The sequence below is a fragment of the Sturnus vulgaris genome, chromosome 2 (assembly GCF_052056855.1).
Source record: "Sturnus vulgaris isolate bStuVul1 chromosome 2, bStuVul1.hap1, whole genome shotgun sequence".
In the NCBI taxonomy this organism is placed as follows: Eukaryota; Metazoa; Chordata; class Aves; order Passeriformes; family Sturnidae; genus Sturnus; species Sturnus vulgaris.
The window spans coordinates 20,724,409-20,737,446 of record NC_142244.1 but is presented as its reverse complement, the minus strand read 5'-3'; the positions used below and the strand labels follow the sequence as shown (position 1 = coordinate 20,737,446).

At 46.0% G+C, this 13,038-nt stretch overlaps 1 protein-coding gene across 2 annotated transcripts in view; it reads left to right on the top strand.

Moving 5' to 3' along the window:
* The window catches only part of RAB6A (RAB6A, member RAS oncogene family), a 42,867-nt gene extending 29,829 nt beyond the window's left edge, over positions 1–13,038 (top strand). For both annotated transcript variants that reach the window (XM_014888724.2, XM_014888723.2), the window contains exons 5-8: positions 1,576–1,687; positions 2,360–2,453; positions 7,811–7,877; positions 9,989–13,038. In XM_014888724.2, coding sequence (XP_014744210.1) covers positions 1,576–1,687; positions 2,360–2,453; positions 7,811–7,877; positions 9,989–10,053 — 338 coding nt within the window. In that variant the 3' untranslated portion in view covers positions 10,054–13,038. The remainder of the gene's footprint in view (positions 1–1,575; positions 1,688–2,359; positions 2,454–7,810; positions 7,878–9,988) is intronic.

The following is a 13,038-nucleotide window of genomic DNA, read 5'->3' as shown; positions in this document are numbered from 1 at the left end:
AGTCCTGCCTGCTCTCGTTGCACTCTTCCATCTGCCTTTTGGTCATAACATCACTTGTGACTTTTGGTCTTTGTGTCCATGGGTATCTGAATTCTCAAATTCTCAGACTTTTGTAGCTTGCTCCACTTCATTCACCCTCCCCCACCAAATGAAATCTGGGCACGGGCTGGTGGGGAGAACGCATTAACATCACATTTTCCTTGGAATCAGCCACTCTCACATGCTGCAAGATGTAAAACTTAGCACTAAGCCCTTCCCCTTTAACAATTGCTCTTTCATTTCTTACTAAGGTATGTACATTTTTGTCAACTAAAATATTAGTGCTTCTTCAGCCCTGCACCTTCTGTCCCTCCCCTCAGTCCAGACACCCCTTAACTTAACAGTTCCTGCATTGGCAAAGAGCAGAAATTCTGTTTTAGGGGAACTAAACCTTCAGACAATTTCATCTCTAAACCAGAATTGACTGAGAACAATGGCCTAATTCTACACAAATGCATAAGTTCTTGTCCTTTGATTTATAAGTACTAGAAGATTACAGCCAGGAATAGGGGCTTTACCTAGAAAAGCTCTAATTGTTAAAAATGGCACTTTCCTCTGAGCTAAAATTACAAGCTAGCTGTGAACTCTGAATTTTTTCCTGACCCAGCAGATTCAATATTGCCAAGCAGTAAAGAGAATTAAGACTGGCAAGTGATCAAGTCTTGGCTGTCTAGCACACAAAGTATATTACTTTGCAGTTGAAGCCATTAAAAAAAAAAAAAAAAAATCAATACTTTTCAAGAACTGCTGCAGAGCCCCCCTCGCTTTTTAAGTACTGAAACTACTTTGGCTGCTCAGATGCTCTTTGTGTCACTAACTGGCAAATGCTGAGCTCTGTGGCAGCTTCCCTCCAACTCATTCTTCCCTGTGGGATGCGACTTCTCAAGCACCCTGCAGTCTGGAATTCTTACCTTGCAGCTTTTAAGGATATGTAGCATTAAGTGCCTGCGAAGAGGTTAAATTTCTGCTCCTGGTTTTATGCAAAGATTTAGAAATTGTTTTGAAGGCAAGTGTTCAGTGCCACGGGAGTTTGCTGCTGTGTTGTATAACCCTGGGATTCCCTAGAAGAAATAAAAAGTGACTGATTCAAGTGTACAAAATGCAAGGCTGGGATTGAGGATTTTGAGAAGCAGTGGAACTGTAGGAGCCTCTGTAGGTGCACAAGCCATGAGCAGTGTAGAGTGCAGAAATTAATCCCCACTCCCTGTAGAAAATAGTTTGTTGAGCTAAAAAACAACTGAAACACAGTGATAAGACTTTGCATTTTAGGTGCTGCCAAAACCAAATTCTAGATGGACTCAGTTCCCTCCCTGGCTTAGAACCCACCTGTAATGAAGCACTTGCCCATGTGAAATTAATGCCAGAGTTTGTGTGTCCTTTAGTGGGGGAGATTCAGGGATTCACTCACTGATTCTTCATCACCCTCTTCCACCGACTCCACAGAATATGAAGCTTTTCTTTCCAAGTCCAGGTGTATTTCCTGGTGAGCTGTGAGGGGCACCTGCAGTGATAACCCTCTCCACTGTTCTCTGATAGATGTAAACTCCTTCCAGCAAACCACAAAGTGGATCGACGATGTCAGAACGGAACGGGGCAGCGATGTCATCATCATGCTGGTGGGAAATAAAACAGATCTAGCAGATAAGAGGTATGGAGGAGTAATCCAGCTTTCAAATGCTGTGTTCTCTACTCTGCTGCTGTTTGCTCTTGTTTTAAGGAGTGTATTTAAATGTATTTTTTTTTTCTGGAGATGGCTGTGACTTGAGAAGTCTTAATTTTAAACCCTCTTTGTTTTGGCCAAGCCAAATTTCCATCACAGTTCTGTGAATGAGTTGAGAAACCATCACCATCTTGTAAAGATGTCAGGAGAGAAGGGATTGTTGACCACAGCCCATACCAGTGAATGAATAAACTGGTTACAAATATTTGTTCTTAATAATGTTCTGCTTGATGGGTGGAACACACATCCAGGGGAAAACAGGACAAAATTGCTCCCATATGAGATGGTTACACTTGGACCTTTGTTACAACAGTTTGGTTTTGATGATTGTTTCTGGATTGTGATTGCTAATTGTTCAGACATAAAAGCACAGCTTCCTGGACAGGGGTTTGGGGCTGAACACTTGGCTGTTCTCGACTGCTGAGTTCTACTTTGGGAGTCTGGTGTGCCATGCAAGTGAAGTGGTGATACCTGACAGCAGCTGTACATTCCCTGCAGGAAAAAAACCTTTTTTTTTTTTTCAAGTGTAATAAATCTTAATAATTAAGGTATTTGTCCAGTTTTGGGTTTTTTTCCCTCTAACTCTCTTTTCTTCCTCAGACAAGTGTCCATCGAGGAAGGAGAAAGAAAAGCCAAAGAGTTGAATGTAATGTTCATTGAAACCAGTGCAAAAGCAGGATACAATGTAAAACAGGTGAGTGGCTGCTGTTAACACTCCCTTGTGGGAGGAGCACTTCCCTGGATCTTGGGAAGCCTTGGCAAAGTGAGCCAGTGGGAATTGTAGTCCACACACAGCAAGCAGCACCTCCGAGCTGAATTGTTGGCTGAGGTTCTGAAGCATCTCTGACCTTGCATCACATGATTTGGGGCTTCCTTCCCCTTAGATAACAGAGGAGTTATGGAAGAAGCTTTGTGAGTACAGAATCACACCTTCCTGAGGTTTTGGTAATCCACATTTGCCATTTAGACTAAGACAGACACGAGGTTGGGGAAGCACAAGTCTGAGGACTGTTCGTGATTCTGTTACAGTGAATGAAACAAACTGGTGAAGGAGGAGCGTGATGGCTTAAAATGCTTCCAGTGCACAGAGAGACACAGCAACTGCTGTTCCTGCTCTGTTGGAAGGCACTGGAAGTGCCAGCAAATGTTCCTGGACAGCCAGAGCTATTTATTTCTAGTAGATGATGAGTTGCTTTTGAATTGGGGAAAGCAGTGAAAGGTCTTTTGAACTGATGGGACTGCAGAATAATGAGGGTTTATGTCCTGAGATGGGCTGTGGCTCTTTAAATTTGAACCTGGAGAAGACATAAATTCCTGGGTGTCTCCGCAGAGCAAACACACATGTGTGGAATGCTGTGTTCAGCTCCCTGTCCCCTAAGAATAGAAGGATTTGGAGCTAATGGAGAGAGTCCAGAGGAGACGCCAGAGCTGCTCCAGGGCTGGAGCCAGGCTGGGAGAGCTGGGGGTGCTCACCTGGAGAGGAGAAGGCTCCAGGGAGAGAGCTCTGAGCTTCAAGGAGCTCTAGGAAAGCTGGAGAGGGACTGGGGACAAGGCTTGAGGGACAGGACACAGGAAATGGTTTCTCACTGCCAGAGGGCAGGGATGAATGGGATATCAGGAAGGAATTCCCCCCCTGTGAGGATGAGGAGGCCCTGGCACAGGGTGCCCAGAGCAGCTGTGGCTGCCCCTGGATCCCTGGCAGTGTCCAAGGCCAGGTTGGACACTGGGGCTTGGAGCACCTGGGACAGTGGAAGGTGTCCCTGCCCATGGCAGGGGTGGCACCGGGTGGGCTTCAAGGTCCCTTCCCACTGAAACCATCAGGGATTCTGTGTGTATGGATGACATTCCATGTATATTTTATATATGTAGTTCCACAAATGGTTTCTATGCAGGAAGGTACCAGGAGTAATAAAATAGGATTCTAAACTACTTCATGTTCTAGACAGGACTAAAGAGTCTGTTATTAAAACGTCCCTTGACTTTGTCTCTAAGTAGCAAAATGATTCCCTGTGTAATGGGATAATTATAGCAGTGTTAACTCAGAGCTGCTTCACTGCATCACCCACCATGGACATGTTGGCTTCCAGGGTCCCCCAATTATCCTGCCACAACAGAGCCTGCCTTGTAATTAAGGTTTGAATTCTGTGCTGCAGTCTTTAATGAGTGCTTAGACCGGGGGGTGTGCACTGAAAGCAATTGCCTCACTGAGAGGAGTGATGATGATGATGATGATGGAGCTCTACACTGCTTCTTTCCTTGAGGGGGTTTCTGTGCCCTGCCATATTTTCAGAGGTTCTGTAGCTAAGCCTGTGAGGGACTTGTGGCTTTCAGGGCCAGCTTGAACCCTGAGGATATGATGGTGTGCAAATACATGAGCGGATATTAAAAAAAGATTAAAAATGGATTTTTTTCTTACAAGTTTTGATCCATGTGTTGCAGGCGTGGACTGGAATGCTCAAGGATTTCAAAGGTGTTCTATATTCTAGAATATTTGTAACTCTCACTTTTTATTAGTTTAATAAGTAGTTGTTTAAGCAATTATTAAAGGATAAAGACTTTTAATACCACTGCTTAGGTAGTTCCCTGTTTCCTTGCAGCTTCTCTATTAAAGTGTGAATTTATTTTAGCAACTTAGCACTAAATGTTCTCCCAGTGAAATGGGAGAGTTCAACTGCAGAATGGATCCCTTTCCCATAACCTGTGTAAAATCCTTAATAAGCTGAATGCAAATTTGACCTTCCCATAACTGATAACTGCTCTCCACAATATACTCTGATCCTGAAGAACAATCACTGTCTGTGTCAATTTACATACACAATTTTCATCCAGAAACAGCTGAATTTCTTGTCCTGCTTGGGGAGGGAAGGGCTGTGGGAATCAGTGGGAATCCAGGGGACTTGTGTCCTTGGGTGCTGCTTTTAGCTTCTGGGTCATCCTTTTTGGATAAGAGGGAAGGGCACTGCACCAGCTCTGTGCTCCATGCAGCTGTCCTGCAGATCCAGAGGGCCTGGCTTTATGCTGAGATCCCAGTAGGTGAGATGCTCTGTACTCCCAACAACAGCTATTCCAGTTTTTTCCAGTATTTTCAGGATCTTCTACCAGCAGAGAAGCACAGGGGACTGTGCTGCTGCCAGGCTTTTCCTGCCATTCCCTGTATCAGGAAAAGGGAGAGCTCTGAGGATGGCACTTTAGTGCTGGGTGCTGTTAGATTTGTGACTGCAGAGCTGTTTGCAGTCCCCAAGGTCCTTCACACTTACTGTTCCTTATGGCTTTGGGCAGGGGGTGTTGAAGGAAAAATGGTTGGATATTAGGGAATAAAAGTGGTGGTAGTGTTATTGTGGGGTTAAACTGATGCAGCAGAGGGGAAGAGATTGGATTTGGATCCTGCAAAGACTGATTGCCAGGGGAGCCTTAAGCTGGAGAAGAGAAGTAGATAACTTGCTCCTTTTAATGCAGAGAACTGCAGTCTGTGATTCATTCTGTCAGCTCTGAATAAGCTTTAAAAGACTTTGCAATTCCTGCTCTGTCTCAGCAGTCTGTATTGCAGGGAATCTTATTGTTAGTCCTTGGATTTCATGCCCAGAATATGTCAGGGTTCATTTTGCTGTCTTGTAGAAAGAGAGGGGAGGGGAGAGCCCTTGAATTCCTCCCTCCAGCAGTACCTGGCACACTCCACGCTGGCCCTGGAAGAGCCAGGGGATGAATGTGGCCCTTGGCAGAAGAACTTTCTCACGGCAGCAGCTCTCTGAGCACAGCCCCTCTGTGACCCTGTTCACGCAGAGCTGGGCTCTTTCTCCTGTCTTCTGATTCTTATCCATCTGATAGGCAAGAATTATCCTCAGAGTTGCAGAGAATGAGAATTAGGGGAAGATTTTTGTTTGCCTTGCTGTTGGGGAGCGGGTTTCTTGCCTGGCTTTTCCATCTGGACAGTGATCCGCCTGTCCTTTCCATATTGCTGCTGGAGTGTGGCTGAAAACTGGTTTGTGGTTACAGTCCTTTGTGACCCTGATCTGTTGGGATTTATTGGCTGGAGTAGCAGGAAAGGCACAGCTTGGCAAATGACTTGAAACTGATGGTGAGAGATGAGGCTTTTTTCCAGAGTTTCTATCAGGAAGCAGATTGCAGAGTTGAACGCTGAAAGAGTTTGTGTGGCTTTTAGTCTTTCAGCTGCTGCATTTAGCTCCTGCCTTGGAAAAAAAAGTCCTGGATGCTCATCAATACTTGGGTTTTTATACTCGCACAAACATTTAAACATGTACATGTGTGTACAGACACACACTGGCTCGGGGCTGACAGCACCAGGAAGCTCGGAGGGCCCTGTGGGAAGGCTGCTTACCAACCATCAGGAAGTTTCCCTAATTGGATTTATTCACATATGCTGGGGCTGATAAGCAGAAGGTTAATAAGAAATAAAGTTGATTTTTCTTAGTTGCCAAATTCCTATTTTTAGTCTGATAATTTAGGGGAGAAATACTGCTAAAAGCATCATTTTATTCCTGGTCTTAATGTAAAGAAAGGATTACTGTATTTTAAACAGCCTTTCTGTCAGCAGTGTAGTTTAAATTCCATTTGGTTCCATCAGCTGAGGATTTTTTAAGGACTGCTCACCTTTCCTCTGTGTGGGCATTCTTGCTGTTCGTTTAGGTAGAGTTTAACATCTGGAATTTTGTTACTTCCTGTTTGGCCTGTGAAGATTTCCCTGAGGTTTTGAGGGAGGCTGGAAGGTCCAGGTTAATGGTAAAGGTTCACAGAAACACTTCGGAATTGTTGGCTGAAGTTAGGCAGTTACATCAAGTTCCAGCTTCTCAGACCCCTGTCCTTGGCTCAGCTTCCAGTGTGTGTGTGCCAGATTCCTGCCAAGAGAGATCCCAGACGGACATGGGGGTTTGCTCATGGTGAGCTTGGAGGGGGCTGTCAGGCCAACAAAATATTCCTTGTCTCTCCAGCATCCCTGGGAGCCAAAGTGGGGGAAACCCTTGGGCAGGGACCTGCAGGGCTGCTCGGGCACCCACATCCTGATGTAAACAGGCTGGCAGTGGCTTGGCTGGGTTTTCTGTGGAAACTGGGTCACTGGGAATAAGTGGTTTAGCTTTGTGTCATTTGAGGAGAGGCAGGAAAACATGCAGGAATGGAACACGCCAGGCCTGACGTCAGACCCACACCAGCCATGCAGGGCTCCCGTGCGGCCCCGGGGATGCAGTGGGAACACACGTGAGGGATGGAGAGCATCCTGTGCAGGGGGGACAGGCAGCTGAATGCAGGGGACTTCTCCTGCCTTGATACATCACTGGGGTCCTCACCCAGAGGGCTGAGGAGAAGCTGTGTGGTGGGAATGACAGGTCTGAACCTCGGGGACAAATGGAATGGGTCCCATTCCATCTCGCTCCTTCAAGGGGAATAAAACCGTTAGGAGAGTTTGGAGCTCAGACCTTGCTGGGAAACTGGAGGTGGTGTTCAAGTGAGAAGACTTTGGATGCATTTGTTCTTGCTTTATTCCCCAATGTGCACATAGGGTAACCGTGGTGTGGGCACCTAAAGACGAGGATTAGGTTTGGGTGCGTTCCTTTGTCTGTTTCATAGGAGTCTGAGCCACAGATGGGCGAGGCTTGGAAGAAATCCTTTCCATACATCCCATTTTTTGACACTCTTCCCTGTGTGTCAGCTCAGCTGATGTGGTGACAGGCTCCTGGATGCTCTGTTTGCCTTCATCAGCGTGTCCATGCTACTCTGTAATCCTCTGGAGAGGTGGGAAAATCTAATTCCCACCTGCCATGGGGAGGTTCTTGGGGTCCATGGACATCCATGGCAGGTGTGAGGTAAAATGCTGGATCCCACCCATCCTATTTGCAGAGAAGGGTGCAGGAGGTTTGCTGATCTCCACTAACAAGAGCTGTGCTTTGCCCTTTTGTAGGAATAAAGGTGATATTTGGTGTCAGGATTTTGGGGCTGAGCAGTGTAAATAGTGCTGGGGGATGTGTTGAATCATTGTTTGAACTGTCTCAGCCGGGGGGAGCTGTTGTTTTCATCTATTCCCTTTGTGGTTCTTTGCAGCTTTTCCGACGTGTGGCAGCTGCCTTGCCTGGGATGGAAAGCACACAAGACAAAAGTAGAGAAGACAGTATCCTTTCTGTGCCTGTGCCAGGCATTACCCTGGACGAGGAGAATCTGCTGAAGCCCTCGTGGACAGCCCAGAAAGAGGGGGAATAGGGGCAAGTAACCTTGGAACTTGGAAGTGCTGAGGAAGGAGGATTGGTGGTTGGAAGGCTGGGAGCAGGAGTGTTGAGGGTGGAGGCAGCAGGGGAAGGAATGGTGATCCAAAAGGATTCTTTGCTTGGTGTTTGAACGTGTGGAAGGTGGGAGAAAACAGCTGCAAAGAGGTCTGAACAAAAACCTCTGAGGCTCTTGAAGATTTGACTGAGAGAATCCAAAACCAAATTGTCCTGGAAGGGACCTCTGAGGGCCCCTTTTCTGACCCTCCTGCTCCAAGCAAGGCTGACTCCCATGTTGAGCCACTTTCTCCAGGTCACACTGACAGAAACTTGGGGGAATAGCTAAGGATGGAAATCCCATAAAGCTCCCAGGGCAGCCTGTCACAGCCTGGACCCCAGGCAGCATCTCTGTGGTGGGAGGGAGAAGACTAAACTGATGGGATCAGTTTAGCCAAGGGAAGGCAGGTGCCATGAGGGATGGAAAAGGCTTGAAAACAGTGTGGCTGCACTGGAATCACTGACCTGGCCAGGTGGGTGTGCTTAGAATAGCAGCTTTTCCAAGGCTGGTGGTTTTACTTGCAGCAGGGATCATGGAGCTGGTAAATAGAGGAGAAATTGTGCCTTGGAGGAAGGAAGTCCCAGGAACTGTGGGAGTGGGGCAAGCCTGGCACTGAAATTCCATGAGTATTTGATGCATGGGGAAAAAAAAGGATTTGGGAAGCTGGGGGTTGCAGCTGCTGAGGCACAAGCTTTGTGTGATAGGGACTTGAGTCATCAGAAATTTTGTTATGCAGGTGCCCAAAAGGTTAATGAGCAACCATCTTTATTAATAGGGGAGGTAGAGTGCACAGGCAGGGGCTGTGGCACAGAGTTTGATCACTGGTCTCTAAATGGGAGTGCATTTAAGGCACTGGCAATTGGGCTTCCTGCAGCCTGCAGATAGCAGGAGTGGATAGGATCCTCTCCCAGGCAGCTGCATTAGGATTAATGGGGGCACTTTTGCAAAACATGGAAGGTTCAAGGATCTTGACCCACTCAGGCTCTGAGATGAAGCTGGCAGGGCTCATGTCAAGCATCTCCAGCTTAAACACACTTCAGGCTTTAAACAGCCAAATGGACCAAACATGGGAGATGAATTGCCAGTCTTGTATTTCTATTTCCATGTTTATTTTCTCCAAACCTCTTTAAAAAGCAACTTCAACCCCCTAAAGAAATAAGTTGGAAGCACCAGCTGTGTGATCTCTTTGCCTCTGTGTTCTCTGATAAGGGGAATGCTGGAGACTTGTGGTGAACAGCTCTGAGCTGGGGATTAGCATTCAAAGCTCTTCCTGGGAAAGGCTCTGTGAGGCTGTAGCCGTAGGGCATCCACTGGGAATTGGAGTGCTGCAGAGGGAGTCGCTTATCACAGGCAGGTTCTGAGCAGCCAGCTCTGCAGTGACCTTGTGGGACATCAGCTGTCACTGGAAGGGGGAATTGAGGCTGGTGGCAGGGCTTTGCTGGCTGCTGGGGGGAGTGGAGAGGTTGAACTGAGCACGGATTGCTGAGGAGGTCGGGCTGACAAGGTCAGAGCTCTGGGGGTGAGCAATGTTCCCAGGAAGTGGTGGAGCCCCCATTCCCAGAGGGATTTATAGCCATGTAGATGTGGCACTTGGGGACATGAGATGGGGGTGGCCTTGGCCGTGCTGGGGGAGCAGGTGGACTTGAAGATCTCAGTGAATGATTCTGTGGTTCTGCAGCAGCTTTCATTAGACCCTTCAATGTATCCATGCATCTTTTAATTCCCACAGCAAGAGGTCAGTGGGATTGCTGGGAAGAGCAGACTGGTTACAGACAAACATTGGGGTCTGACGTTGCTTCTGCTGCAATTTTATTGTGCCAGTGCCAGGGCAGCAGGGGCAGGTGAGAAACCTTTGGTTTAGAGCTGATCTTTCAGAGTATTTCATGAAAATGCCTTTCAAAATCCTGCTCTTGGTAGGGAAACAGAGTTGGAGATCCGTTTGCCTTAACTTCCTCCTTCCAGTGATTGACATAAAACTGGAAAAGCCTCAAGAGCAGCCTGTCAGTGAAGGAGGCTGTTCCTGCTAATACCATGTGGCTTCCACCTTTCTCCAGAACATCACTGCTTTCCCTCCCTGTCCTCTTCATTGACTGCAGTGTGAATATTGGCTTGAACCTTCCCCTTTCCGTAATAACGTATCGCAGTTCATCATCGCTGGCTGTCTCGTGGAGATGATCTTTAGCTTCACAAGCACACCCCACACACACACACACACACACCAACAAAATGTCAGTGTCTTCATTATTTATAAGAAAAAAAAAAAAAGCCAAAATATTCCACCGTATTCTAGGTATAACTTTAAAAAAAAACAAAAGCAAAAAAAAAAAAAATCCAAACAAAAAAAAAAATAGGTACAATTTCTTAATATTTGTTCCTTTTTTAATATGTTATGATATTGCACTTTGAAATGATGGCAACTGAGTAAGTTTGGAATTGGACCTAGATGAGATGTATGTGCAGAAGAAGGCTTGCAAATCTGACCCATTGGATTTCTCTCAGAAACTGGGAATGCGTAGACAGCAGGCGGAATCACGGGGGGAGGTGGCAGATGCCGAGGGTTAAAGGCTTATCCTTGATAATTAAACACAAATTAACCCCAAGCTCTTAATTGTGTTGAGCAGAGTCTGCCTGGTGTCCAGACCCAGCCTGGCCTTAGCAGGGGTTTGACACTCCTGGCTGCTGGAGCTGGGAATTCTCGCCCAGGCAGTGGGGACACATTTCCAAGGAAGCATTACTGGGAAACAAGGATGGGCTCTTTGGGATGAGTGGCTTCTGGAGGATTTGGGTGGGGGAAGGAAAGGGGTGGATGTGCATTAGCAAAACACTTGCAGGAAACAGGGAAATAAGGAGTGCAAAATGAATTTTCAGAACTTTTTTTTTTTTTTTTTCCTTTTTAAGTAGAACGCCAATGAAATGAATTATTACTGCCTGAGAGATGGGACCGTAACAGTTCAGCTGTTTGGAGGAGAAAGCATTTTGCTTCTTTGTTTTTTTAGGGGAAATAGTGAAAACAGGACTGGCACTAAAAGCTGCCAAAGCCGATTGATACCTTGGAAATTTGGGAGAAAGAGGGAAGAGCAGCTGGCTGCCCCAGCAGAGGGGGAATGGCACTCGCTTTTCCAGAGCGTGGGCATAAGTTGGTGGGGAAGGGGTGTTTACTTTGATCCTACAGAATCTTAGTTGAGACATCTTAGATGGAAAGGGAGGGACTTGAGTAGGATGGAAACCAACTTCTGATTATGCAGATTTATGCCTTTATTTTTTAGGTTTGTTTTTTTTTTTTTTTATGTTCAGTCTTCCAAGTTGGTTTAGTTTGGTTCTCTAGAGCTGTATAGTTTGGTTAAATAATTAGTAATTTAGTTTTCTATGGAATTAGGCTCACAATTAACCTTTTTTTTCTTTGATATTTATTTCTTGGCTTTAATTTTTTTTACTCTTCTCAGTGCTGATTTTGTTGTTTTCCTTTGGCTGAGGAATCTGTGTAGAGCTTTGCTGATGTTGCGAGATGTAGCTACCCAAGAAACACGGAATGGAACACACTAGAAGTGCACCCTTTTAATCTTTACTAGTCATTGTGAAGTTGCTGTGTAAGTTAATAAACACAATTGTAAATACATTGTTTGCTGGGCGACTCTGGCCGAGTTACAGTGCAGGAAGGAATTCTCGAGTCTGTGTTGCGATTGCGAATTAAATGGACAATTGCAAGGGAATATTCAGGCTCCTCCTTGGTTCTCTTCTGCCCCTCTCTCTACCATCTAAAATAACCACCTGGGGGAGAGGAAGGGAATCGTCCTCACCACTACTTTCCCCAGGAAGTGGGCATAAAAGAGTTGGAATTATTCATTCCTGAGGTGAATGCCAGGCTCGTGCCCTGCCCTGGGTTTCTAGCAGCTCTGCACAACAATAACTTAAAGGCAGAACGAGATGTAAAAGTGCTTTTCTAATGCAATATTAAAGGCGAATTTTTTTGACGTGGCATGTCTTGAAATAAACATCAATGATATGTGACAAAGGATCATTCTTTATTTAAAAGAAACTCTCTGGGGGAAGGAAACCTGGCTGCTTTTCCTTTGTTGTACTGTTCTTAACCGTGCTGAAATGCTTCATCCTGCTGCTTCTTCCTTTGCTTTGGTTTGCTTTTTTCTCCTTTGGTTCTCCGTGCAGCTTCTGTTGGTCCTCATTTGGCTGTTCCCCACGAGCACATGCCTTTTTTTTTTTTTTTTTTTTTTTTTTCCTTGCTTCTGATAGAACCAGCCCCCTCTGCTTCCCACAATCCCGAGCTTTAAGCACTGGATTTAAGGAGCTGGCTCAGCCCATACGGGCTGTGATGGACCAGCAGCCTGGATGCTTTTCCTGGAAGACCTGAGAGCAGGTTTGTCCAGAACTCGCTGCAAACAGAGGTCTGGAGAGCAGCATTCCCACAGCTCTGTGTTCAGCACGGCCAGGGGGCTGCAGGAGCACAGACGATGCCCTGAGGCTGCTCAGCACAGCCAGGTACGTTCAGTGCATGTCCTTGCTGATAGCCTGTGCTTAACCTGACCACAGGGCTCAGTCCTGTCCTTGTCCCAGTTTTCCAGGGAAAGCACGCTTCCAAGGTGAGCACAGCAGCACTGTGGTCTTTTATTTTGTTGTTGTTTTTCTTTTGCACCATCCATCCATCCATCAGGTTTTAATTTTATTTTACTCCATGGATGTGGCCAGTGGAACCATGGGAACAGATGATTTTTAATGCTGATTTTTGTGCGATTTTTTGAGTGAAGGTCTCGGCTCTGTTTCTTTTCTCCTCCCTGCTCTGGCTTGCTTGTTGTACAGTCCATCATGCAGCTATTCCATGCCTCACGTTTTGTCTTGATAAAAGTAGTTGAAGAAATTGTGTAAGGGGAAAAAAAGGTTCCTTTTCTTCATGTTGGAATGTCACTGGTACCTCAGCTCTGTTTGATAATATGAACCAACAACAACAAGAGAACAAATCCTTAGTGCTTGAACTAAATAAATACCTGTCTCATTGGAAA